The sequence below is a fragment of the Danio aesculapii genome, chromosome 21 (assembly GCF_903798145.1).
Source record: "Danio aesculapii chromosome 21, fDanAes4.1, whole genome shotgun sequence".
Taxonomy (NCBI): Eukaryota; Metazoa; Chordata; class Actinopteri; order Cypriniformes; family Danionidae; genus Danio; species Danio aesculapii.
The window spans coordinates 40782783-40809011 of NC_079455.1; the positions used below are offsets into that span (position 1 = coordinate 40782783).

The following is a 26229-nucleotide window of genomic DNA, read 5'->3' on the forward strand; positions in this document are numbered from 1 at the left end:
CCAGAAAAATAAATGCAGGTACACAAATAAAATAAATATAATTATGTAGATTGTAATTACTCATCAATGTAAAATAAAATAAATGAAATAATTATGCACATTAGACATATGAAACTTATGTAAACACAAGCTTTTATTTTGGATGTGATTAATTACGATTCATTTTCTGACCTCACAAAATTATATAAAACATATAAAATCACTTATATAAGGATATATACTTTGATTAATCAACAGTTATAGTTAGTTTTTAATATATTTTACTTGTGATTATGAAGTATTGTATTAAATCAAACACTTCTGCATGTAAACTTGCTAGATCAGAAGGTCTAACTCAGGTCTAAATAAAATACAAACCTTGATAAATATGTATTGAACCTTACTTCATATTGCTTCATACTTAAATATGTATTTACCTACTTAAAGTAGTTTTCAAGAGTTCACACTTAGATGATGCTCAACTATAATAGCAGGTTTGGCATGCTGTCCCGGGAGAGAACCCTGAGCTCGGAGATAGATGAGCCCAAGGTTCCCGCCTGGTTAATGAACATTAGGAGGGACACGAGATCAGGTGTTTCTCGAATGTCCCCCCCGCTTCTGGCTGGTTGGTTAGGCATGTATACGCTGGGTGCTTGTGACTGTATTCTGATTCACTTATATACATGTTTTTGAACTGTGGGAGGAAACCGGAGGACCCGGAGAAAACCCACGCAAACACAGGGAGAACATGCAAACTCCGCGCAGGGAGTGCCAACTGGTTCAAATTGGCCTTGAACCTGTGGCCCTCTTGCTGCGAGGCAACAGTGCTAATCACTGAGCCAACGTGTTGCCCGATCAAAGAGGAGGAGGGATAATGTAAGGATAGGGGGGGTTGGGGGGGGGGGGGTCCGAAAACAGAGATAGGGAATGAAGTTTAGCTAGAATATATATAGTAGTTTTGGAGTGCTCCGATAGGCTAGCTAATGATTAGTGATGAGGATCAGCTGAAGTTGATCATATCACGTGTTCCTCTCGAAACTAGTTTATAAAACTTCCCTTTGTACTGAGATCTCAAAATTGATCACGACATGAAAAAAACAGCCACTTTTATCCCTCTTGAACTTGATTTAATGCGTTCACGATGATGCATTTTTCATCTTCTATCTTATTAAAGACCACAACACCAAATGGCAGTAATTTCAATAACAAAACTTTATTTCTGCTTACAAAACATGCGTGTATCATACATGCCAGGCATCATATCATAAAGTCACATTTTCTCTGTATAACTTTGTACAAATAATTCATTGGAACATGACACAGGGATCTCTCATAGAGACTAAATCACTGACAGTTCTGTACGCGAGTACAAGATCGTCATGGTTAAAGAAGTATGCTAACACTTCAGAATAGCACCTCTGCACTTCATCAGAGCACAGATGTGTGTGTAAGTGTTCAATGCGTGCGCCTCGTTCACTTCATCTCTGTCAAATCACACTTAACGCAGGTATAACATACCCAATGTGTAATTTCTTAGCGTGAGCATCCCATCTCTCACTTGAGTGTGTGTGCCTCACAGAGACAAACAGCTGACGTTAAAGTCATCACTGAATTTAGTGTGTTTTCATCACTTAACACTGTCCCAAGCTGTGTTTGATGATCTCCTTGCTGCTCGGGGGAATACGATCAGGGAAAACCACTTGAAATTCAACGAGCAGGTCACCACGCTGGGCGGGGTTCTTCGCTCTGGGAAGCCCCTCCCCTATAAGCCGCCTCACTGAGCTGGGCTTGATGACATCACTGCATGGGAGGGGCTTCATCTGTCCGTCAAGCGTAGGGACGTTAACCGTGCACCCACATAGAGCCTGGAGAAAACACAAAGAAAGGAAGCCGGTTAGCATTGTGTGTCAGGATCATCTTTGAGTTCTGAACGCTCCGTATCGATCTGTTATATCATACGCTGCAGTGTTTTGGCAGGAGAACAGCTATATAATGCTCCTCCGGCATATGTTATGACTTCTAATCCACTTGTCTATATATGAAGCCTTTATGTAAGTGTGAAGGCGGGCGAATGTAGGCCAGACGGAGTGAACATTACTGTTATGCAACGGCAGAAAAGAGCCGCTAATCGCTCTCATTTCTCAATGATGCTTCAGTCTGCGGGGGACGAGAGGGTGTGTGTGTGTGGGAAGAGAATGATGAAGTGGATGTGGAAAATGAGAGAGAGTGAGTGGGCGAGAGAGGTTTGGTGTGCAAAGTAAGAATGGAAATGAGATGGATGTTGTTTTTTTTAACAGATGATGATGACAGATCTGATATATAGGTAATTAATTAGCCAATAATGTATTTATTTAATGATTAGCATTAAATAATTAGTGTCCTCCTGTCGAGTTAAGAAATGCTGGCTTAAAAAATGAATACATTTTTTATATAAAATGTGTAAATTAAGGGTTTTGCATATATAAGTGTCATTATGCATCTCAAAATGCTCAAATGGTCTGATTAATTTAAAAAATGTGTCAGCCAATAATTTAAGATGGCATTAAAGGGATACATTACATAAATGAAAATGTTAATTAAAACCTATTTGAGTTTCTGTTGAACACAAAAGAAGATATTTAGAAAAATGCTGATCAGCTTCCGATCATTTTCCTACTATTGAAGACAAACAGCATACTTCAAGATATCTTCTATTGTGTTCAACACAAGAAAGATACTCATAAAGGGAGTATAAATAATGAGGTAATGTTGATTTTTGGGTGAACTATCCCTTTAAGAATACTAGCTAATAAGTGTTAGCTAAAAGTGTGATTATTAAAATGTGAAATAAGGATTTACATGGCTTTTTATGTAAATATGAAGTGCTAATTTAATAATAATAATCATGCAAAGGTTTAAATTGACACAAGGGTAGAATAAATGATGAGGTATATTTAATTTTTGGGTGAACTATCCCTTTAAGAATACTAGCTAATATGTGTTAGCTAAAAATGTGATTGCTAAAATCTGAAATAAGGGTTTCCATTGCTTTCTAATGTAGATATGAAGTGCTAATTGAAGAATAATAATCATGCATAGGTTTAAAGTGACACAAGGGAGAATGAAAGAGGTAATTTTCATTTTTGGGTGAACTATCCCTTTAAGAATACTAGCTAATAAGTGTTAGCTAAAAGTGTGATTACTGAAATCTGAAATAAGGATTTACATGTTTTTTTTATGTAGATATGAAGTGCTAATTTAATAATAATAATCATACATAGGTTTAAAATGACACAAGGGTAGATTAAATGATTAGGTATATTTAATTTTTGAGTGAACTATCCCTTTAAGAATACTAGCTAATAAGTGTTAGCTAAAAGTGTGATTACTAAAATCTGAAATAAGGATTTCCTTTGCTTTTTATGTAAATCTAAAGTGCTAATTTAATATAATAATAATATTATTCATCCATATAGCAGCTGCCACCCTGCTTGATATGATTCTATTCATAGTTTCTTTGGAAAATAGATGCAAGAGGGCGTAAAGGCAAAATAAGATGCACTGCTAGAGAGGAGCAAATGACAGAATGTGTGTGAGACGATGCTGAGAGCTGAGGAGGCGATGTGTGTGCAAGTTGGGAGGGGGAGTGTGTGAGTGTGTGCGCTCAGGCTGCGGGGGAGTGATGCTAAATTTAGATGCAGCTCTCTGCAGAGGCTTATTGAGTACCAGTGACTGCGAGGGAACATTTCGTACCACCACACACACACACACACACATTTATATACACACACATACTCATCTCACCTCTCGCAGAGTGATGGTGCAGGTGTACACGATATGCGAGCCGTCTCGTCTGAAATGGGCGTGTTTCTTCTCCTTGATAACGAAGGCTAGATCGTTCGGGGCGTGGCCGAGCATCTGATGACCCTCATTGGGGAAGGTGATCCTGGTGCCCTCCTTCCATCCTTTCTTCACCTCCACATCGAACACGCGCTCTTCAGGCTTCAACGTGTGTTTGTCTGTCTGACGCAGGCGTGTCAGTTTTACACGCTTGGTCACGCCCATCAGAATGTCCTCCAATGATACTGAGAGATCGTGGACTTCGGCCACGCCCGCTGGCTTGAGCCCGCCTTTGTTGCCGTGGTGGCGGCTGAGGTGGGGCAGGGGGTTCCTCGTGAATGGGTTGAACAGGTCATCATCGGAGTCTAAGTCAAAGTTGAAGAACATGTGCCAGGAGTGGGCGTCGGCTTTTGAGTTGTGGGAGGGGTCTGTTTTGTTGCATGTTGGAGCCACACCCCCTTTGGTCAACCCTGAAGGAAGATGAAGAGATTTTAATTAGGTGCATGTCATTAAAGCTTGCCTTTAGACAAGAAAAAAACGGGTTCATCCTGTGGTTAAAGTATGGATGAATTATTGATGAATTCTGCACAAGCTCTGCAGCACTGCGAATCAGCTCAAAAGGGGTTGTGTGAACCCACTGAACTCAGTGCTCGCTTGTAATTTCGGGACTCTTATTTTGACGTACCTTTATCTAAATGCATTTTAACATCGTTTAACGTTCAGTGTCTCACCTTGTTGATCATAGATGTTACGTTTCTCAGGGTCTGTCAAGACGTCATAGGCTTGAGCGATCTGTTTGAACTTGTCCTCGGCGTCTGCGTCTGAGTTCTTGTCTGGGTGGTAACGGAGCGCCAGACGCTTGTACGCCTTTCTAATCTCCTCCTCGTTGGAGTCGTTTGAAACGCCGAGCACTGAGTAGTAATCCACACACTCTGGTGAGGGTGGAGGGCTAGACACCTCAGGTTCCTCGCGCACCTCCTGTGTACACACAGACAGACAGATGGCAGGAGTTTAGTGTGTGCTCATTAATAGTTCTTCTCAGTTCACCTACACAGGGTGATCCCCCCCCAAAAATGATGAAGTTCCATTTAGCTGGCAGAGATGCGAATAGCATCGATAATAAAGGGGGATCCCTGTGATAGTAAGAGTCTTTCAATGACCAATTTTTTACATTTAGACACCAACTCTTTATTCATGGGCAGATTTTTATTTAAATGACTTTATTATTGCTGTAAAATCACTATACAAAACATTTAAAATATTATTTTGTAATCATATCGTATCATATATTCTCTACTTCACGAAAGTTAAGAGCGTATATATTTTATAATATGGCATTGAGTAATGTATAATACACATTAAAACTTATTTGGATACATTTCATGTAGATAAATTAGATAAAAACTACATATTCCCCACTGTATACAAACTTTGAGTATTTTATATAGTGAAGAATACAGTATAGGGGTATAAAAATAATATCCCTTATATTCTCCAATAAATAAATCAATATATGTATATATGTAAAAGTTTTCCTCTATATTCTTCGTTAAATAATATACTCACAATCTTTGCATGTATATTATATTGTAGACAATATTTATATATATATAAATTTACATTGTACACATGAAGAGTTTAGATGCATCTTAAATTTTCTTCTAAAATTAGCATTTTTTCAGGCTTGTGTGTATATTTTCAGTATTTTCACTTTTATGACAAAGAATAGTGTCATTTAATTCCATTTAAAGTTAAATAATTGAACTTAAACATATGAAGCTGAGAAAAAAATTCCACATATCTGAGATTTTTGCATCTGAATGCTTCATAAGTAACAATATTTGTGCATATATGCATGCATATGGATTACATATACCTCTATATATTTTATGCACAAATATTGTTGCATGTATATTCCACACTAAATAATGTAGTGTGGTATATCATGCATCTATAAATGTAGCATATTATTTAAATGTCATGTGCTGCATCTCACCTCTGAGGTATATGATCCCTCCTCTCCGTGGATCACTCGCACTTTGCACTTGACATTCTTGTGTTTGACGCCGAACTGAGTCCAGATGAGAACCATGGTGCTGATGCTGCTTCTGTTGCCGGTATATGTGTGTTTGAGAGCTGAGAGCCGGTGATGCTTGAGCTGCTGTCTGCTGCATCTCCCGCCGCTCTGCTCGAGCTTTTATACCCGCGCTCTACACACAGCGCCCACGCTGCGTGACCGAGCTTCCCCGGCCACGCCCATTTTCCGCGGACACGTAGAGGGAATACCGCGTGCCCGCCAATCCACGCTCGCCGCCGCTGCGGGCTGAGATGAGCATCACGCGGATGTGGCAGCCTACCTCTCCATGTGGAGGAGCGTTTCCGGAATTCACAATGAGTCTCATCCCTCCCTCCCTTTCTCTTCATCCATCCTCCTATCCTAAATTGGTCTGCTGTTACAGCTTGTTCTCTTGGCTCGTCTCTTGGCTTTTTTGGATTGAAAGTTGTGAATGATGGTAGTAAACGAACACCGAAAAAAGCATGCACATACAAACGATAGTAAATAAATATGTAAATAAGCCGCTTCAGCAGAGTCGTGCACGACCAAAATTTAACTGAATTCGCTCATCTCTGCACAGGTAAGCAGAGAATATAATGTATATGAGTGAAATGCAATATATTATTTTTGGGTTTATGATTTAGTGTGCTAAATCGCTTGATTTATATTATAATTGCTTAAATTATGGTAAATTGGCCATTTATATAACTTTTTTATTCAATCAGAGTTTAATTGTATCTATTTTCCAAAGATATATATATATATATATATTAGGCTATGTGTGTATATATATATATATTAGGCTATATATATATATATTAGGCTATGTGTGTATATATATATATATATATATATATATATATATATATATATATATATATATATATATATATATATATATATATATATATTAGGCTATGTGTATATATATATATATATATATATTAGGCTATATATATATATTAGGCTATGTATTTATATATTAGGCTATATCGTGCACAGATTTCTGTCTAAATTGTGTTGTATTCCGCAATATATTCATTTATGTCGATCTAAATTAGGTCATCTCTACATTTTCTGCTTACCTGTGCAATGTATATGAGTAAAATGCAATATATTATTAAATGATTGTAAATTGGTCATTATATATATATAAAAAAAATTAAATCAGGGTTTAATTGTTTCTATATTCTACTCTTTTAAAGTTATATGTGTATATTAGGCTATATCGTGCACAGATTTCTGTCTAAATTGTGTTGTATTCCACAACATATTCATTTATGTCTATCTAAATTCGGTCATCTCTACATTTTCTGCTTACCTGTGCAATGTATATGAGTAAAATGCAACATATTACTTTGATTTATATTATAATTGGTTAAATGATAGTAAATTGGTCATTTTTATATAACATTTTTTTTCAGTCAGATTAATTGTTTCTATATTCTACTCTTTTAAAGTTGCATGCGTGTGTCGTGCACAGATTTGTCTAAATTGTGTTGTATTCCACAATATATAATTTTATGTGTATTTAAATGTCTATAAACTAATTCCAGATAGGCTTTGTGTTCAGTCAGTACATTCTGTACGCTGTTTTATTTATACACCAGCCCTAAATAGGCAGTAATTATTACTTGCAAAATTAGAAATCGTCTATGGTGCATGTGTTTTCTTATACACTGCTACAGACCCCTGAACTGCCCACCTGTTGGACAATCTGTGCTTGAATGTCAGTGTTATTATTGAATGTCAAATCATGTGTGATGCTTTGAACAAGCAATGAAGTCTTAATAGAATATACACACTAATTCAATGTCCTTTTATTGTGTCAAAGTGCAATTAAAGCTGATGGGAAACTGCAGCCGCTTCACCCACACATGCAATTATAGGCGATTAAGATGAGACTGTCAAGTCTGGTTACTTGTGTACCAATAGTTATCAATGCTTGTCACGGTGACAGTTGACAATGTTCCCGTCTCCGCGAGAATAAAAGTTCTTTGCGCATCCACGAACGCGTGTTCGCAGTCTTCGGCGTTAACCGGCCGCAATTGCATTAAAGCGGAGCCTTGGGGAATGTCGCATTACGCAACGTACGTGCAGGTGAATTGGCGCGCATTCCTAAGTACATAAATGGCCATATTTCCTCAGACGTGACGCTTCCAGCCAATCACGAGTGGAAGATGCTTCAGGATTCCCGCTGCTACCGGAATATTGGACAAATTTGGTGTATATGCTCCTGTCAGAAACGTCAGAGAGAGTCTCTAAGCCAGATTTCGTCCATTTTGGAAAAATAGAGCTAGCGCAGGAAAACCTAGGCGAGTAGTGTGAATGACACCTCGAAATCTGTTAGTATCGACCAGCCGGACATTTCCGTCGTGTCAGGAGAGATGAATGCGAGATCGGGTCGTGTTTGTGAGGAAAATGAGGGAACATTATGCTAGCGCAGTGTCGAGGACATTCAGGGTACATTGTGCTTCTGCGGTGTAAAGCTCAGCAGGGGCTCTTCAGAAGTCGTGATCTCCTGCTTTTAATAATAACTCTTGGCTCGTGACCAGCGGGTGCCCAACTGTGCCGCGTAATTTTCGCGCCCTTATTGTGTCGAGGTCTGTTATGCGCGCGTAGCCTACTGTAAGTATGACTTATTAGCGTCGGCTAAATGCGTCCTAAATTAGTTCCTGTCAAAATTAGAGCCCATCTGTCAAACATGGTTCGAGTAACTGAGGGGTGTCTGGTGAGATAATTGTGATTTTTAACAGATATCACTTCTCAATGACCCATATTAGCTGAGCATTTTGCCAATATTAGCTTCTAGTATTTTATTTGATGAATATTTTATCGTTTAAAATATGTTTAGGCTCTTGTCAATGTGTTTCTTTTGAGTGGTTCCAATCTTACTCAGTTCAAAGAGCCTATAACCACAGATATGAAGAGTTCAGATGCAAAAACCTCTTAATGCCATCTGAAATGTTTCTCTAAAATGAGCATTTTTATCAGGCTCCTGTGTGTATGTTCAGTAATATCACTTTTATAGCAAAGAATAAGTCCTTTTCCTGGTCTTTGAAGTGAAATATCTCAACATAAACAAAGAAGGCTGATAAAAATGCTCATTTTCGATGGAAATTTCAGATGGCACTTAGAGGTTTTTGCATCTGAACTCTTCATAGATTTGCCATGACTCTTATTTGTTGTAAGCAGAAGGGAGTTGTACTCATTTTATTATTGATGAGTACAAATATATAATAGTACACTCACACAACAAAACCCCCATACCATATGTATGAATGCACTACTAACTAGTTAAAGTTGATGTTATGTTTTTAAGATTGCTCACTGTTATGGAAACCCGACAGTATTCTTTGATACTGTAATAATACCATCATCATACAGCACCATTTTACTAGTGTAATAGTAAAAAATCGCATACGATTCTAGAAAATGTTTACCATCCTACACAGTCTCTGCCTAACCTTTTCCTCATTTTGCCTTATGTGTACAGTAAGTGTTGTAGGATAAACTATGTGTTGCAGGGGAGTGATATTCACAGGTACGGTTCTTCCTACACCACCTTCGCCTTCTGCACTCATTCTTTCTCTCTCAGCCTCCCAGTAAAGGTTACGGGGGTGATTCATAATGAGTAAAGTGGCATTTGACAGCACACTTCAGATCATTTCTCAAGTCAGATTCATTTGGTTGTATAATGCTTTTCATAATCAACTGCTTTGTTAATGAATTCAACCTCAATTTGTCGACAGACCGAGTGATTGTCTGAAACGCATTAATATTCAGAACAGAAAGCGAGACATGAGGTAAGGCAGACAGTAAAGGGAACGGACTGTTCTAATAATAGCTCACAGCAATAGTCAGTGAATGTTAGATCCACACTGCCATCTGGTGATGATATTGTGCTTTAAAATGTTCTGAACAGTAAATGTTCTTGATAGAACATTTAAAAGCACCCCCCCCCCCTTCAAACTCTCTAATAAAACAGCTTCTACATAAAGAGGAATGTGAACGGAGGCAAGAACTGCTGAGGTTTGCATGAGCTAAAAGCAAAAACAGCAGGAGAGAGACTTTACACTTGCAGTTAACTCACTCTGGCACTAATATTGCAACATCCTCTAATGCAGGGGTGGGCAAACTCGGTCCTGGAGGGCCGGTGTCCTGCATAGTTTAGCTTCAACTCTGATCAAACACACCTGAACATGCTAATCAGTGTCTCCAAGATCACTAATTATCTATAAGCAGGTGTGTTTGATCAGAGTTGGAGCTAAACTGTGCAGGACACCGGCCCTCCAGGACCGAGTTTGCCCACCCCTGCTCTAATGTGAACAAACGTATTGCCCCATCAAACAAATTCTGGTCCAAACTCCAGTAATCTGCCTGCCAACAGCATTTTTAAGGCATCATATGCTATACCACTATAAAACATCTGGCTGTAGTCAGTCAGCTCATCAGATTTTGAAACAGAGTGGGGCCACAGAACACATACATCTTGGTCAGATAGAAGTACAGTCATCAGACAGGCTGACATTAAATATTGTCACATGTCATGAAATTAGTCTTTTATTGGTGCCAAACATGAATGTGAGGTTTTCTTATTTTTGGAATATGTCATAAATTCGTGTAAATGTCCTGTTTACACTGAATTTGATGCAAATGTACCTGCAATCTAGGCAGTTATAGCTGATATCTGTACCTTGACTGATAATAGGAAATAATATCCATATATCTCATCTAAATGTTATAAGATTAATCTAGCTAATTTGCATAAAATGTTTGACCAAAGTAAAAAAATTGCAGGTTTAGTGTTTCTTTTTAAAAACGGCATACACATTGTGTATACACATATCCCAATTCTACATACATTGTGTACAAATGTGTTTCATAGACACACATAGGACTGTGTGCAACGGTGTGCTGGTATAAACATAGCATTATGGGAATTATTTACAAGGGGTCCATGCCATGTTGTGTACTGAACTCTTGGAAGTCCTCTGGGATGGTGTCTGGAAAAAGATGGAAAAAGTACAATATAATTAGTGTAAAGGTTTTGTATTGAACATATTATCTGATATTTGCTTGTTTTAAGGATACACTGTAAAACTCAACAGTCAACTTTATCAAATGAAATGAGTGCAGTTAACTCAATTTACTGAAAGTTAATTCTACTCATTTGAAAAGAGTTTTGAACTCAGTGTTGCAGGTAATGTGTTTATTAAATACCTCATTACTTCAACTTAAATGGAGCAAGTTCATAGTACTCATAGATTTTTTTAACTCAAATGGTTTGTATCAATCAGTTTCCTCAATCGGTTTGAGTTGCCTCAACTTTTTGAGTTTTACAGTACTCAGTTGGTTTGAGTTCTCTTCATTTATCGGGTTTTAATGTGCTCAAATTGCTTCTTTTACTTAAATGGATTAAGTTTACACTATTCATTAGGAATAGTTTTTGAACTTAAATGGTTTGTTGCAATCGGTTTCCTCAAATGGTTTTGAGTTACCTTAACTTTTTGGGTTTTATAGTGTACTTGCATTATAAATAACACAATAAATGTCTTTACTGTCACTTTCAATCACATGTATGCATTCTTACAGTTTAAAGATTGTATAAATGTTGCATTGCTGCATTAGCCTACGTTCACACTGCGAGGTTTAGTGCTCAAATCTGATATTTTTCTCAGATCTGATTTTTTTTTGCATAGCTGTTCACATTGTTGTTATAAATGTGGAAAATATCAAATTTTTAGTGTGAACAGATCATGGTCCTAAACTGACCCGCATGCGCAAAAGTACAGTTACGGACAGCACAAAATGTCTACACAATGTTCATACTCTATGAAGCATGTTGTCAGATGATGCTTAATATGATTATTTCCCTTTTCAGACAACTGTGGTGTATTTCATGAACTGTAAAGGGTTGTTTTGCTACTACTAATGTGTATTTCGGCATTTAAAACCTAAAATAAGTCACTTGTGATTGAAAACACTGATCATTTGTGATTTATGACAGCGGCGGTGCGAGTCTTTCTAACCACCGGTGTAGTGAACTCATCAAGGGTTAATGAGCAGCCGCAGACTGAACTGTGAAGGCGGAGTTGCTTTATTTTTTGTTTGCAGTGTTATTTTATTATACTTCGTTATAAACAACAGGCACGTGCAGAAGAGGGGTTTGGGTGCTCGAGCACCTGCCTTTTTCTCTCTCTGAGAGAAAGTTCATCCTTAAAATGAAAGTGCCTCTCCTTTGCGCACGGATCCCCTATCCACAACACCCCTCTTCGGCTTCGCGATTAACAAGCACCAGTTTTGCCTTAAATCTTATCAACACGAACAACCAACTTTCTGTGGTAAAGTAATTGCCCTGTGTGCCATTCTACTATGTGATGTTTGATAAACAAATTTCGGGAGGAGCACGCGCAGAAGTTTCAGTATCAAATACGTCATTGACAATTATTCTATTATCCAATCAGTTCTTGACCAAACCCCTATATATACCAAAGCTGTCTTACCTGCAGCATCTTACGACTTTAGCATCCCTCCACCACCCCGTCACCTCACCTCTTAAGCATTACTATCCCGGGGGGAGCGTTCTGGGGCCGGGCTAGATACTTCGCTCGAATCCCTATTCCTCTTTGTTTCCTGATAAGAGGAATGACTCGAGTTTAGGTGTCTTCCCCGAGCTCAGAGCCCTCTCCCCGGACAGCACGCCAAATACGCTTTATTCTGAAACTGTTGCAAGTGTGAACTCGTGAAGCTGCTAAGGAGCATATAATGTTTGCAGCACAGAATGATGACGCATGTAGCTCGAAGTTTATGTAAAAATCATATGAAATCCGACATAACCATTCACACTGCGGTCGCATTGCAAAACATCAGATCTGTGTCTGATTTAAGACTACATATGAAAGTGGCACAAATCTGAACTGAAAAGATCAGATTCCATGCGGTTTGGGCTGTTCACACAGTCACTACCCAAGTCACATAAGGGGGAAAAAAGCAGATTCGGGCCACATTTGACTGTAGTGTAAATGTAGCCTTTGTGTAGAACGTGTGTGTGTTCTCACCATTGCAGCGGTACTTCAAGTTTGACCAGATGATGTTCTCCTGAGAAAAGCAGAACACTCCCAGTCTTCCTCCTCTCATTGTGGTATCAATTGTCACCCCAGAATCTGCAACTAGCTCTGTTCCCTCATAGAAACGAACCCTAAAAACACATACAGTGTCCTGAATCCTGACCCATTTTCTTTATCATGAGCAACAACTTTGATTGTTTGGCTTTAAACTTTAAGTCACTTGTATTTTGATTGGCTCACCTGATGTATCCAACTTGTGGGCGGTGCTGCAAGTACCAGCGGTATGAGACCTTGTCCTTCCAACCAACGTTTCTTGGATCCTTCCACAGGAGACGTACCTGATCATTAGTGTCACCTGTATGCCAGAGCGAGTTCCTCAGATGTTCACCTGGACCAGTCTTGGACTTTACTGCCTGAGAGCGAGAGTTAGAGTCCTGTTAATCCCATGCAAGACTTTCTCACAAACCTAGAGATCACATATCTTGAAATTCAGCTGATCAACCTTCAGCTGAATGCCAGGTTCAGCTACAGCTCTGAAGGGTGTGGCCTGCCAGTACGTCTGCTCTGTTTGTTTCCACATCACCACGTAGAAACTGGAGGAATCTTGGTATCCGAAGATGAACCCGGCATAGTCGTCATCAGTCACTGTATTTACATGGAACGTTCCCTCGAAATCAACACCGCTAAATGCAGTGTAACCTGGTCATCAGAGAGAGGAATGCATCACCCTTAGCCTGCGAGGCCTCATGGAATTGCGTTGATTTAGAAATGAATTGCCATTGGCCATGATGGGAAAAACTCACCAACAGCAAGGCCTGGATCACTGTTCATCGTTTGGACAATCTCCATTCCCTTTGCAACAAAGAAATTGTCAGAACAATGATTCTCAAACAATGTTCTGTAGTGACATAAAATTCCATAAATCTTATGCTAATCTGTTACCTGGTTAAGAACCACCCAGTTGGGGTCAATCTGGGCATCACCTTCCGGATCCAGTACAACTGTCTGATAGGCTCTGAAATCTGTCAGTGTGATCTCTGCATTTTCTGGACAGTTATCGATCCTGTCGATCACCTTGTCCTGGTCAAAGTCTGATTCGCAAATGTCACCCACTCCATCGCCTGTGTAGAATCGAACAGGTGAGTGAGGCATGATTGGAATATGATATCTGTATGTTTAAGGGAATGAAAAATACAAGACTTTCTGTGATAAATTTATGTTTGTACCCAAAAGTTTCATGTTTTAGAGACTTGGAATATAGTGTAAAAAATGTCAACTACTCTTATGGATTTTTGTTTTCAGGCATTGAGATTATCCCTTTCTTTCTTGCTTCCAGTAGTGAAAAACAGGTTGAGTATATGATCAGAAAATAATGTACTATGTAGAGAATAATGATGTACTCACTGTTGTCGTCTATCTGGTCAGGGTTGGGCACCAACCGACAGTTATCTGGTCCTGGAGGCAATGAGTCGGGAATACCGTCGTTATCATCGTCATCGTCACATTCATCTCCTATTCCGTCTTTATCTGTGTCTAACTGGGAGCTGTTAATTACCATCGGGCAGTTGTCCTTGCTATCTTGGTGACCATCACCATCGCTGAAGGACACAAGAAAGAACATTTCAGAAAAACTCAAGGTGCTTTTCCACAGCATGGTATGGAGTTGTTTGATTTGGTACAGCTCACTTTTAGGACTTTCTGTTCCCATTACCTGAAATTCCACGTGGGGAACTGCAATTAGGTATTCCCCCTTAATTATTTAAGTGTTCCCTTAAGCGTTGCTACAAAGTCTTAAGCAACCATTTTCACTTAATAAATTTAAGGGACCAAAACACCTCACTTAAATTAAACTCAGTATATAGAAACTAAAATTATAGAGAATAAAGCAATTATTAAATTCTGAAAATGCTAAACTTGCTAAAAAATCTAAACTTGATACTTTTTGTGAATTAATGATTTATGGCAGTGTTTCTCAACCACATTCCTGGAGCACCAATAGCTCTGCACATTTTCCATGGCTCCTTAGCCCAGGGGTGTCCAAACTCGCGTGTCCTGCTGAGTTTAGCTCCAATTTGCTTCGACACACCTGCCAGGAAGTTTCTAGTATATCTGATAAGAGCTTGATTAGTCGGTTCAGGTGGGTTTAATTAGGGTTGGAGCTAAACTCTCCAGAACACCGGCCCTCCAGGACCGAGTGTGGACACTCCTGGCTTAGCCAAACACACCTGATTCAGACCATTGGCACATTAGCAGAGACTGAAAGACCTTTATGGGTGTGACAGACAAAGGAGACATCCAAACATGCAATGTTGGAGGTCCTCCAAGAACATGGTTTAGAAACACTGATTTATAGGTTATAGCAAAGTTTTTTTTCTATTATATTCAGATTGGTTTTCTGTGATGTTAATAACAAAATATATTAATATGTTAATGTTGCATATGAAATTCAGTAAAACATTTGGAAAAGGCACTTAGGTAAGTGTGACAGTTAGAAAAAATATTGTTGCAATGCTTTAAATGAAATCCCTTGCCTCTAGGATATTTTTTGGCCTCAGGAATACCAGAGTAAGTCGAATAATTTGAGGACTCACATGCAACTTGGCCATGGTACTTTTTTAGAACCAACTTGGGTAAAGTTCCAAGCAAGCTTTACCATTACCAAACATGATGAATACACACTGGTGATCAAGATTGGTCCAAGAACTAATTGGTCACTTAGAGTGGCATTGAATTTTGTGATACAAGACACCAAACCAACTATAGTTAAATAGTTAGCAGCAGCCACTGCTCAATAACGCCATTCAAACGATAACATCTGTTGCTTTTGTGTTGTGGGTTGGTTTGTGTTTCACGTTTGTTGCAATTAGGATGATGTCAGAACAGTAGAGGCAGGACAATTATAGTTATAGTCCCACCAAGTTTAAGAGGTACAAAACTGCAGTGTAAATGCAAACAAAGCCAAGCAAACCGAAGTGCGCCGAACCATGGTGAATCATCCCATACTGCACATTGGAAAAGTGGCTTTAGGAATTCGTACAATATTTTCTGATAATTCAGTGCAACAAACAGATCTGCAAAGGAAACATATTTTAGTATCATGTGCATGAGGATTCTTTCATACCTGTCTTGATTTGTATCACAAGAGTCTCCAACAAGATCATTGTCAATGTCAGACTGCGAAGAAAAGGATTAAATGCAAATTATATATTTTAAAAAAAGGAAGTTGAGTTGCAGAAGAATATTTTGCTGTCCGCAAACGATCTACCTGATTTGGATTTGGGATATCAGGACAGCTATCACATGCATCCCCCACCCCATCCCCGTCACGATCCAGCTGATCACGATTTTTCACTCGCTGGCAGTTATCCAGGAAGTTCTTCAGCCCTGACAACCAGTGAAGTCAAACACCAAAAATGGGAGCAAATCAGTATTAGACAATTATTTGTGTGTAGATTTCAGACATAAGCATGTATGCACGTGTCCCTTTTTACCATCTCCATCCATATCATCATCACATGCATCTCCAAGTCCATCAGAATCTGTGTCTCTCTGGTCTGGGTTATCCACTCGGACACAGTTGTCACAAGCATCACCATGGCTGTCCTTATCACTATTCTGCTGATTTATATTTGGCGTCAACCAGCAATTATCCTACAGTATACACAGGAACAAAATATGGTGTTTATTTGCTTCATAACCAGACATAGAAAACCAAGAATCTGAGATTCTGCAGTGCATCAACATATTAACAACCATCGCATGAATGCACATGCATATTTGTGCATTTACCTGCTCATTCAATATTCCATCTCCATCTGCATCTGGGTCACATGCGTCACCCTTCCCATCGCCATCTGCGTCTTCTTGTCCCGAGTTTGGAACGGTAACACAGTTATCCTGGTATTGAGGGCACAATATGAATGAGCTCTCCCAGAGACAGGCAAGTGATGTCACCAGAGCCCTAAGCTAGTCAATATCGATTGCACTGTTGCCATGGTTACCTTTCTGCAGGTTGGGTCCCGGCAGCGCAGCCTCTCGTCAGGGTACCCATCGATGTCAGTGTCTTTACCGCAGAGATAACCGTTTCCAGCCCATCCAATGCCACACTAGTACACACACAGCGTTCGACTTTCAGCTTAATGCTTTTTCTTTTTAAAGAAGCCTGAATTTTTGTGCTTCAAAAGTGTACCTGGCATGTAATGGTACCATCTCTCTCCTCTGTGCACTGTGCATTGGGATCGCAAGGGTTCTGCAGACGGTTTCCGCAGCTTTTCTCTGGCTTACAACCTCTTATCTGGTCTCCTGTGAATCCGGTTTTGCATCGGCCGCATTGATATGATCCCTACACACAACATAACACACTTTGAGGCACTGTTATTTTGCATTGCATGCATGTGTGAATGAGTGATCATGAAGATTACGAACGAATCAGTTCTCACCACAGAATTCACACAGATGGAGTTAGCTGTGCATCCTCCATTATCTGGTCCTTTACACTCATCAACATCATCACACACCTAAGGAAAATGTTGAGATTAGGAAATGTGCACTAATACACAGTCATACACAAAATGACCTTTTTAGGATGCTCATCAATCCTTTTAATCAGTTACTGTATCAATAGTAATTTGTTATTTTTTGAGTTGTCTGAACACTGTAAAACTAGTTTAGGCAAGTTAAGTTAAGGCAAGTTAAGGCAACTCAAACCGTTTGAGAAAACCGATTACTACAAACCATTAATTTTTATGAGTACTGTGAACTTACTCCATTTAAGTTGAAGTAATGAGGTATTTAATTAACTCATTACCGTCAACAGAGTTCAAAACTCTTTTCAAATGAGTAGAATTAACCTTCAATAAATTCTGAGTTAACTACACTCATTTGATTTGATAACCATCCTAACCATCTGTCATAATTGGCTTCATCACGCTGTCTTCTCTCTACCAATCAGTTGGTGTGTGGTCTGCCGCAACATGGCTTCCCTCGTGTCATCCAGGTGGATGCTGCATGCTGGTGGTGGATGATAAGATTCCCCTCAAAAATGTGTAAAGCGCTTTGAGTGCCCAGAAAAGCACTATATAAATGTAAGGAATTATTATTATTATTGCTGGAAGTAGGTTGTGGTTTGGATATACTATTCAACTCACATTTTATGCCTACTGCACTCAAAAAATGACTTGCAGCTCATTCAAACTATTATTTAAAATAAGTTGAAACAACACAATGTTCAGTCCACTTAAATGTGCAAAAAAAAAAAAAAAACCGATTAAACTAACTTAATTGATTTGTGTTGAGACAACATGAAGTAATTGAGTTGAACCCAGCATTTTTTACAGTGTATATTCTATCAAAGTCTGCATATTTGCATATTTGGATGCAGGGTCAATGACAAACCTGCTTGTGTGTTTGTGCATAGGCCACGCCAACACCCTCCAGTGGTTTGCCAGTAAATCCAAGAGGACAGGCCTCACAGCGGAAGCCTGGAGCCATGTTCACACACCTCACTCCAGGAAAGCAGGGGTTAAACTGGCACTGAGAAAGACATTCATCAAAGGGTTAGTTCAACAATAAATGTAAATTATCCCATGATTTACTAATCCTCAAGCCATCCTACACTGTAAAGAAAATCTGCAGTTTAAATGAACAGTTTTCCATATTTTGTGATTCATGTTTTAATTTTTCCCAGTTTATGCTTTTGAGTTGCATTATGGGAACTTAATCTTGAACATTTAATCATCGAGAAAGCGACTTTATGAACATTAACTAGTTTAAAGTGATATATTTTCTTGGTTGGTGTTGTGTATTATGGTACATGCCAGTACATTTTCTTTTATTTTACAGACTTGTTTCTGTAAGTTACAGTCTCTGTATAACATTTCTTTTATATATTTATATACATTATATTATTTCAAACTACTGAAATGCCAATAAACGTCACTTAATTTATCTGTAGAGTTGAATTTTTAATATTAAAAGTCGATAGAGCAGAGATCAAGCTCCCATAATGCAATTTACAACTGTAAATAAACTTTTTTAACTGGAAACTGTTAATTAACATATCCAATAAGAGTTTTTTTAATAATCATCTTGGGGCTTTCCAACTCTACAGTGGCAACCGATTTATTAGCAGTCCAAAAAAAGTTCAAGGGGTGAATAAATGTGGATCCATGCATTTTTTAGAACAAAAATCCATGTTTAAAACTTTTTTGTGCAACTTTCAATGACCACTGTCCGACCACCATCCGTTTTCGCTGTGCAATCGCTTCACAGTGATAGGAAATATGCCGTGCTGTCCAGCTGATGGCGCTAAAGGACCAAAAAATGCACCTCAAAAAGAGAAGAAGACTAAGCGATCACCAGAAGTTACACAAAATAGTTTGTAGTTTTAAATTCAGCGTCTGGATGCAGACTTGATGATGCAAGCTGAGACTGCATATGTCAGTGGTGCAATGTCAGACACCGTCACTGTGAAGGTTAGGGGTGGGGTTAGGTGAGTGCATTAAATAGAATTGGATGCACGTCAGATTGCACTGCACCAGGTCTGCATTCAGACCCCTCTCTTAAATTTGGATGTTTTTCTTACAAAAATACATAAGAAATAATATATACAGAAATAAATACATAAAACAACAAAAATATGTGGCAGTTTATTACCAGGTTTTTGTACCAAAATTTACAACACCAATACAGATAAATTATAATATATCCATTCAAACTATTAATTATGTTAATAAAAGTCACTTTTTTTTATTTTCAACATCAAAAGATATCAATGGAAAGATCAAGCTCCCATAGTTTAATAGCAAAAACAAATAAATAATAATAAAATACGAAAAACTGAAATTTCTTGGATTAAAAAAGGTTTTCTGTAAAAACATATAGTTCAAGGAACATGGTCAAAGGAGGAACAGAGTTACAGTAAATATTACATCTTTGAAGTAAATTTAAGGATTTTTTACATCTTTGAAGTAAATTTAAGGATTTTTTATAGTGTATTTTATTTTTTAGGTTGTATTTCTTTTGATTTACTAATAAGTCGGGGTTTTTTTTCCATCAAAAATGAATGTATTTGTCATATTTGCCACTTTGCCTTCTGGCAAGCATTCTAACACATGAGGCAGAGCTGTGTCTTGGGCAACCCTGCCTGGATTTCTGGCTCGTGTTTCTTTCCTCTCATATTAATTCCTGTCTGACTCTACACTGTCCTATTAAAACTGTCATAATTTAGGTTTTATGACCGTTTCCAACTCCCCCTGAGCTTTAAAGGGATAGTTCACCATAAAATAAAAAGTAACTTGCCCTTAGTTTGGTGTTGACCTTCAGCAGAATGTTGCCTACCAGACAGTTCATGGTAAATGTTTAAGATTAAGGATAGTGTAAATTGTTTGAATGTTACCAACATTCTTCAAGCCTGTATTGATTTGGAACAAATGAAGGGTAGAGAAAATGATGACACAATTGAATACCTCTTTAGATTTAGCCATTTGTGCTGCATTTTAAAGTGCTAGCTCACCCAATAATTAAATGTCTGCCACCATTTACTCACCCTTGACTTGTTCCAAACTATTTTGAGTTGTTTTGTTCTGTTGGACACAAGTATTACGGAGGAATGTTGGAAATCTGAAACTGACCATTGACTTCTATATTTGTTTTTCCTACTATGGATGTCAATGGTCAACTAGCCCTTTAAAAATGTTCCTCCATTGTACATGGGTGGGCCATCTTAATAAACCAATATCTCTGAAATCTCAAAGTAAGTGCTATGTAGTCATCTTTTGTTTTTGTTTTAGTTTCAAAGGATCTTTTTTGACTTCCTAGCTCATTAGAAATCAAGTCTGAATGTAATTTGAGCTACTAAAATTTGCATCATTACGAAAGTCCTATTAGCGATTGTCAAGCCGATCTACTTTCCCCCAGGCTATTTTGGAATATCAAAAAAATGCGATGAACTTTATTAAAGAGGCACATACCTCATCAACATCATCACAGCTGTATCCATCTCCGGTGTATCCGTCAGGGCATGGACCACACTCCACCCCTTCAGCTGTTTCTATGCACATATCATCACGGAAACACACTCCAGGGGCGCACTTTGGTTTCACAACCTCCGCTCCACTCAGCCCTAGAAATTAACCAATCATATTCAGCATGTAAAACTCTGTTCTGTGACTGAAATTGTATACTTTCCTACTATATAGTCTGTGAAAAACTGTATGTTAGCTGAGTAGTATGTCTGAGTTCATAGCGTTCGAAAAACAGTAGGCGAGAAGTATACTGATGACTTAGTACTTCTGACGAGATTCTGAAGTGTGCATCCAACACTATCCCATGATGTCTTGCAAGAGAATTTATGAATGGGAGTTAAGTGACGCAACTGACGTGGGTCAGTCATGTGATAATGTAGTACATCCAAAATCCATTCATACTACTCGCATTCATACTATATAGAACAAACAGTCGAGTAGTAAATTCAAATTTAGTACCTACTTTAGTAGGCACATTCAGTGCAATAAGTAGGATTGGCATCTAGTGGTAGAACTAGGTATTGCAGTCCAAATTCAAAACATCGGAGAAAGTTTTTTTCCACCCGGACCCTTCTTTTCTGACTTGACAAATACAAATAGGTTGCCAGATTAATAACACAAGGAGCGTTTGTGACTGACAATCTAGCCTTACACTGGAAGCTGCTCGGCTAATGTTTATGTAATATTTACATTGGTTGCGTCATAAATCCATACTTCCATACTATATAGCTAAAAACAGTATGTGAGCAGTATGTCCAAATTCATAGAATTAAAAAAACAGTATGTGAGAAATACCCGGATGACCCACTACTTCCAGCGAGATTCTGAAGTACGCATTCGATGGACGCTACGTGACACAGGTCAGTCATGTGATAATGTAGTACATCTAAAATCCATTCATACTACTCACATTCACATTATATAGAACAAACTGTCGAGCAGTAAATTCAAACTTAGTACCTACTTAGGTAGTAGGAGCATTCGGTGCAGTAAGTAGGATTGACACCTAGTGATAGAACTAGGTATTGCAGTCCAAATTCAAAACATCAGAGAAGGTTTTTTTCCACCCGGCTCCTTCTTTTCTGACTTGACGAATTTGAATAGGATGCCAGATTAATAACACAAGGAGTGATTGTGACTGACAATCGAGTCTTACACTGGAAGCTGCTCGGCTAATGTTAACTTTTGTGATATTTACATTGGCTGCGTCATAAATTCATACTTCCCTACTATATAGCTAAAAACAGTATGTGAGCAGAGTAGTATGTCCAAATTCATATATCTCAAAAAACAGTATGTGAGAAAAACCCGGATAATCTACTACTCCTGGCGAGATTCTGAAGTGCGCATCCGATGGACACTACGTGACGCACATCAGTCATGTGATAATGTAGTACATCCAAAATCCATTCATACTACTCACATTAACATTATATAAAACATACTGTCGAGCAGTAAATTCAAACTTAGTACCTACTTAGGTAGTAGGCACATTCAGTGCAGTAAGTAGGATTGGCATCTAGTGGTAAAACTAGGTATTGCAGTCCAAATTCAAAACATCGGAGGTTTTTTTCCACCCGGACCCTTCTTTTCTGACTTGACGAATGTGAATAGGTTGCCAGATTAATAACACAAGGAGTGATTGTGACTGACAATCGAGCCTTACACTGGAAGCTGCTCGGCTAATGTTTACTTTTGTAATATTTACATTGGCTGCGTCATAAATCCATACTTCCATGCTATATAGCTAAAAACAGTATGTGAGCAGAGTAGTATTTCCAAATTCATAGAATTCAAAACACAGTATGTGAGAAATACCCTGATGGCCCACTACTTCTGGCAAGATTCTGAAGTATGCATTCGATGGACACTACGTGACACAGATCAGTCATGTGATAATGTAGTACATCCAAAATCCATTCATATTACTCACATTTACATTATATAGAAAAAAACGGTCGAGCAGTAAATTCAAATTTAGTACCTATTTAGGTAGTAGACACATTCAGTGCAGTAAGAAGGATTGACACCTAGTGGTTTAACCAGGTATTGCGGTCCAAATTCAAAACATTGGAAAAGGTTTTTTTTTTTACCCGGCCCCCTCTTTTCTGACTTGACAAATATGAAGGTTGCCAGATTGATAACACAAGGTGTGATTTTTACCGACGATCAAGCCTTACACTGTAAGCTGCTCGGCTAATGTTTACTGTTGTAATATTTACATTATTATTTTGTCTCATTTCGGAGGCTGCTGCTGTCCTCTGAATAGTCACATTTTGGCTGCGCCCACATATATTGAGGCAGCCTTCAAGACTGAAATAAAATACACAGTTTTTTCCACCAAGGCAACCTGGGGTGGCAAAATATAATTGTGTAAACTGGCAGTGGTCGGAGTTACAGATATTTCAACACACATGAATGAAACGCAAATATGCAAAGGAGAATTACTGACCTGAGTTGTTTTTTTTTTTTTTTTTTAAATATGAACAAGTATTTTCACTTAGCATTTTCTTAAATATCTGTAAATATATGGTATTTTTATGCTTTAGAAGAGTCCAAAACTTGCATACAGCATTAGATCAACTGTTATGCTTGCACTCCTGCTTCAAATTTACCAAAGCTTTGGCGACTAGTGTTTGTTTCCCACATGGATATTTAAAAAATGTGTTGTTTGGGTCTCTTATCTGCATCAGCTAACTCATGCACATCATGCTCTTGGTCATTCAGATGTCTTACCGCAGGCCTGGCACTCAGAAATGGTGTTTCTGAGGAAAGATGTTTCCTTCACCTGTAAACATGCGTGCAAACACAAGGACATCTTAGTCGTAAATAAGGAATGGTGGAAATTAGGAACGTTAAACAAAAGGGTACAAATGAGTAATAGACGGGAAAGATTTACCTGTTGAATAAGAACGTCTTTCAGCTCATTAATGACCTTTGTTAGCTCCAGCATCTGAGTTGTAAGCTGTTTCGTGTTAAGCCCTTTACAAACAACAAAAAAAAAAGCCTAATTTAATCATTTTAGCAGACAAACAACTTACTCCAGCTCTTTTTCTCAAAGGTACGCTCAGTAATCATACTCATTTTGCTTTAGTCATTCTTGATGGAAAATTCTTGATGGTAATGCATTATTAAATATTGAAATATGATTAATCAATGCTGTTCAGGTATTATTCATTCTTTGTTCATGTTAATAAATATGTTAAATAATATTAGCTAATATTTAACTAATGAAACCTTATTGTAAATAGAGGCCAAAAGAATAAATCGAGTTGTTACCTAAAGCCTGTACGGAGTCACTCTGAGTGTGGCAGTCCTGCAGCGATGCAACATTTTCCACTGAATCACCATATGCCAGTTTGAGCTCCTCCAAGCCCTCCTGCCAATCAGAACCCAAAAGGAGCACAATGGGGAGATTATATTAGGATATTAGAGCATGCAACAAAAACATAACCAAACATGTCTCTCAGCATGTGAGTGTTTAACTATTAAACATGTTGTATACTTGTTCTGGATTCTGGATAAATAAATTTGAGTGTTTCTCCAAGCCTGACAGCAGACCTTTTCCACCAGATGATGAACTTGCCATCTTTGGCTTTTCACAATATATCAAGGTCAACTTTCTTTGTAAAGCACCTTAAAACAACATGAATGTTGAACAAAATGCTTCACAGACATGAAAAAGATAACAAACATGTTCATATGTACATTTTGTGGCTAAAAGACTAGTGCAGGGGTGCCCAAACTCTGTCTTGGAGGGCCGGTGTTTTGCAGAATTGAGCTCCAACTTGCCTCAACACACCCGCCCGGATGTTTTTAGAAAGCCTAGTTAGATCTTGATTAGCTAGCCTAGGTGTATCTGATTGGGCTTTGGAACTAAACTTTGCAGGACACCGGATCTCAATGACCAAGTTTAGGCACCCCTTGACTAGTGCTTAAGAAATGGAAGTCAACTTTACCCCCTTAATTTCAGAACTGGATTTTAGGTATGATCTCGGTTATTCAGATGGAGAGACTAAGAACTAGAGCCATAAATTTTTCTTGTCTGGTTGGGGTCAATCTCAATTTTTTTCTTTATTTTTTTGCTTTTAAGGTTTTATCACTGGCCAATTTATTAGGTACACCTGTCCAACTGCTCGTTAATGCAGATTTCTCATCAGCCAATCACATGGCAGCAACTCAATGCATTTAGGCATGTAGACATGGTCAAGCCGATCTGTTGCAGTTCAAACCAAGCATCAGAATGTGGAAGAAAGAAGATTTAAGTGACTTCGAATGTGGCATGGTTGTTGGTGCCAGACGGGCTGGTCTGAGTATTTCAGAAACTGCTGATCTACTGGGATTTTCACGCACAACCATCTCTAGAGTTTACAGAGAATGGTCTGAAAAAGAGAAAATATCCAGTGAACAGCAGTTCTGTGGGTGCAAATGCCTCGTTGATGCCAGAGGTCAGAGGAGAATGGCCAGACTGGTAGTAGTAAGATGTACCTAATAAAGTGGCCGTTGAGAATAAATAATGTCTAGTTTTGGTTGTATGTTTTGTAACTAAGATATATTTTGTTCTGTTGTTGCTTTTTGTCCTATTTTTTTCCTACAGTATGCATTAATGACTTTTTTTTTTGTACAAATGTACAACCTAGTGACACTTTTGAGGTTATAAATAGAGTAGTTTTGATTGTAGGTTTTGTGACTAAGTTATGTTTAAGATATGTGTCCTTTTTATGTCTACAGAACAAACTTTTGTTTGTTTGTTCCTTGTTCTGTGTATATAAAAAGAAATGAAAGGGATTAGTCCACCCAAATAAGTGAAAATTCTGTCATAATTTACTCACGCTTCAGACCTTCATGAGTTGCTTTCTTCTGTTGAAAACAAATTAAGATAGTTTGAAAAATGTTTCAACCATTGACATCCACAGTACAGTTTTGTCCTATTACTGACGTCAATGGTTACAGGTTTTCCGCTTTCTTCAAAATATCTTCTTTAGTGTTCAACAGATGAAAGAAGCTCATAAAGGCTTGAAACTACTTAAGTGGAAGTAAATAGTGGGTAAATGTTCATCTTTGGGTGAACTATTTATTTAAATTAAAATACAAAAATATTAAATAATAAACTTGTTGTATACTTGTGCTTTCCCCTGCATAGTTTTGAGCTCCACGGCCTGGTGATTGTTTAGGCCGTTAAACACAGCTGGTAAATCTCTCAGCGTCTCCACCAGTCTGCAATCCAGGTGTAGCTCCACCCCGGGCACAGGCAGGGACCCCTGGCTGTGCGGGAAGCCTC

At 38.4% G+C, this 26229-nt stretch overlaps 2 protein-coding genes across 2 annotated transcripts in view; both read right to left on the reverse strand.

The window, feature by feature from the left end:
- Positions 1-1172: 1172 nt before the first annotated feature.
- On the reverse strand, positions 1173-5981 carry zgc:122979 (uncharacterized protein LOC641576 homolog). The gene is made up of 4 exons (XM_056447132.1): positions 5795-5981; positions 4530-4776; positions 3763-4268; positions 1173-1844 (listed from the first exon to the last, which is right to left on the reverse strand). The coding sequence occupies exons 1-4, from the start codon at positions 5888-5890 to the stop codon at positions 1611-1613; spliced, it is 1083 nt and encodes a 360-aa protein (XP_056303107.1). The 5' UTR covers positions 5891-5981; the 3' UTR covers positions 1173-1610.
- Positions 5982-10401: 4420 nt separating this feature from the next.
- Positions 10402-26229, reverse strand: part of thbs4b (thrombospondin 4b) — a 26773-nt gene continuing 10945 nt past the window's right edge. The window contains exons 3-22 of the mRNA XM_056445977.1: positions 26072-26229; positions 24228-24327; positions 23848-23930; positions 23685-23736; positions 20895-21046; positions 18319-18456; positions 17364-17441; positions 17114-17266; positions 16926-17030; positions 16714-16821; positions 16416-16575; positions 16190-16308; positions 16046-16098; positions 14329-14522; positions 13867-14045; positions 13728-13776; positions 13427-13623; positions 13165-13337; positions 12916-13055; positions 10402-10860 (exon numbers count right to left, since the gene is read on the reverse strand). The exon at positions 26072-26229 is cut by the window's right edge and continues 126 nt beyond it. Of these exons, the coding sequence (XP_056301952.1) occupies positions 10802-10860; positions 12916-13055; positions 13165-13337; positions 13427-13623; positions 13728-13776; positions 13867-14045; positions 14329-14522; positions 16046-16098; positions 16190-16308; positions 16416-16575; positions 16714-16821; positions 16926-17030; positions 17114-17266; positions 17364-17441; positions 18319-18456; positions 20895-21046; positions 23685-23736; positions 23848-23930; positions 24228-24327; positions 26072-26229 (2450 nt within the window). The 3' untranslated portion in view covers positions 10402-10801. The remainder of the gene's footprint in view (positions 10861-12915; positions 13056-13164; positions 13338-13426; positions 13624-13727; positions 13777-13866; positions 14046-14328; positions 14523-16045; positions 16099-16189; positions 16309-16415; positions 16576-16713; positions 16822-16925; positions 17031-17113; positions 17267-17363; positions 17442-18318; positions 18457-20894; positions 21047-23684; positions 23737-23847; positions 23931-24227; positions 24328-26071) is intronic.

What these genes read in the sequence shown, in the direction of transcription:
- zgc:122979 (XM_056447132.1), bottom strand. Translation starts at nt 5,890, where the DNA reads ATGGTTCTCATCTGGACTCAGTTCGGCGTCAAACACAAGAATGTCAAG. An exon ending in AGGGATCATATACCTCAGAG is followed by an intron (nt 4,777 to 5,794) that starts GTGAGATGCAGC and finishes GTGTGTACACAG; the next exon opens with GAGGTGCGCGAGGAACCTGA. An exon ending in GCACCATCACTCTGCGAGAG is followed by an intron (nt 1,845 to 3,762) that starts GTGAGATGAGTA and finishes TGTTTTCTCCAG; the next exon opens with GCTCTATGTGGGTGCACGGT.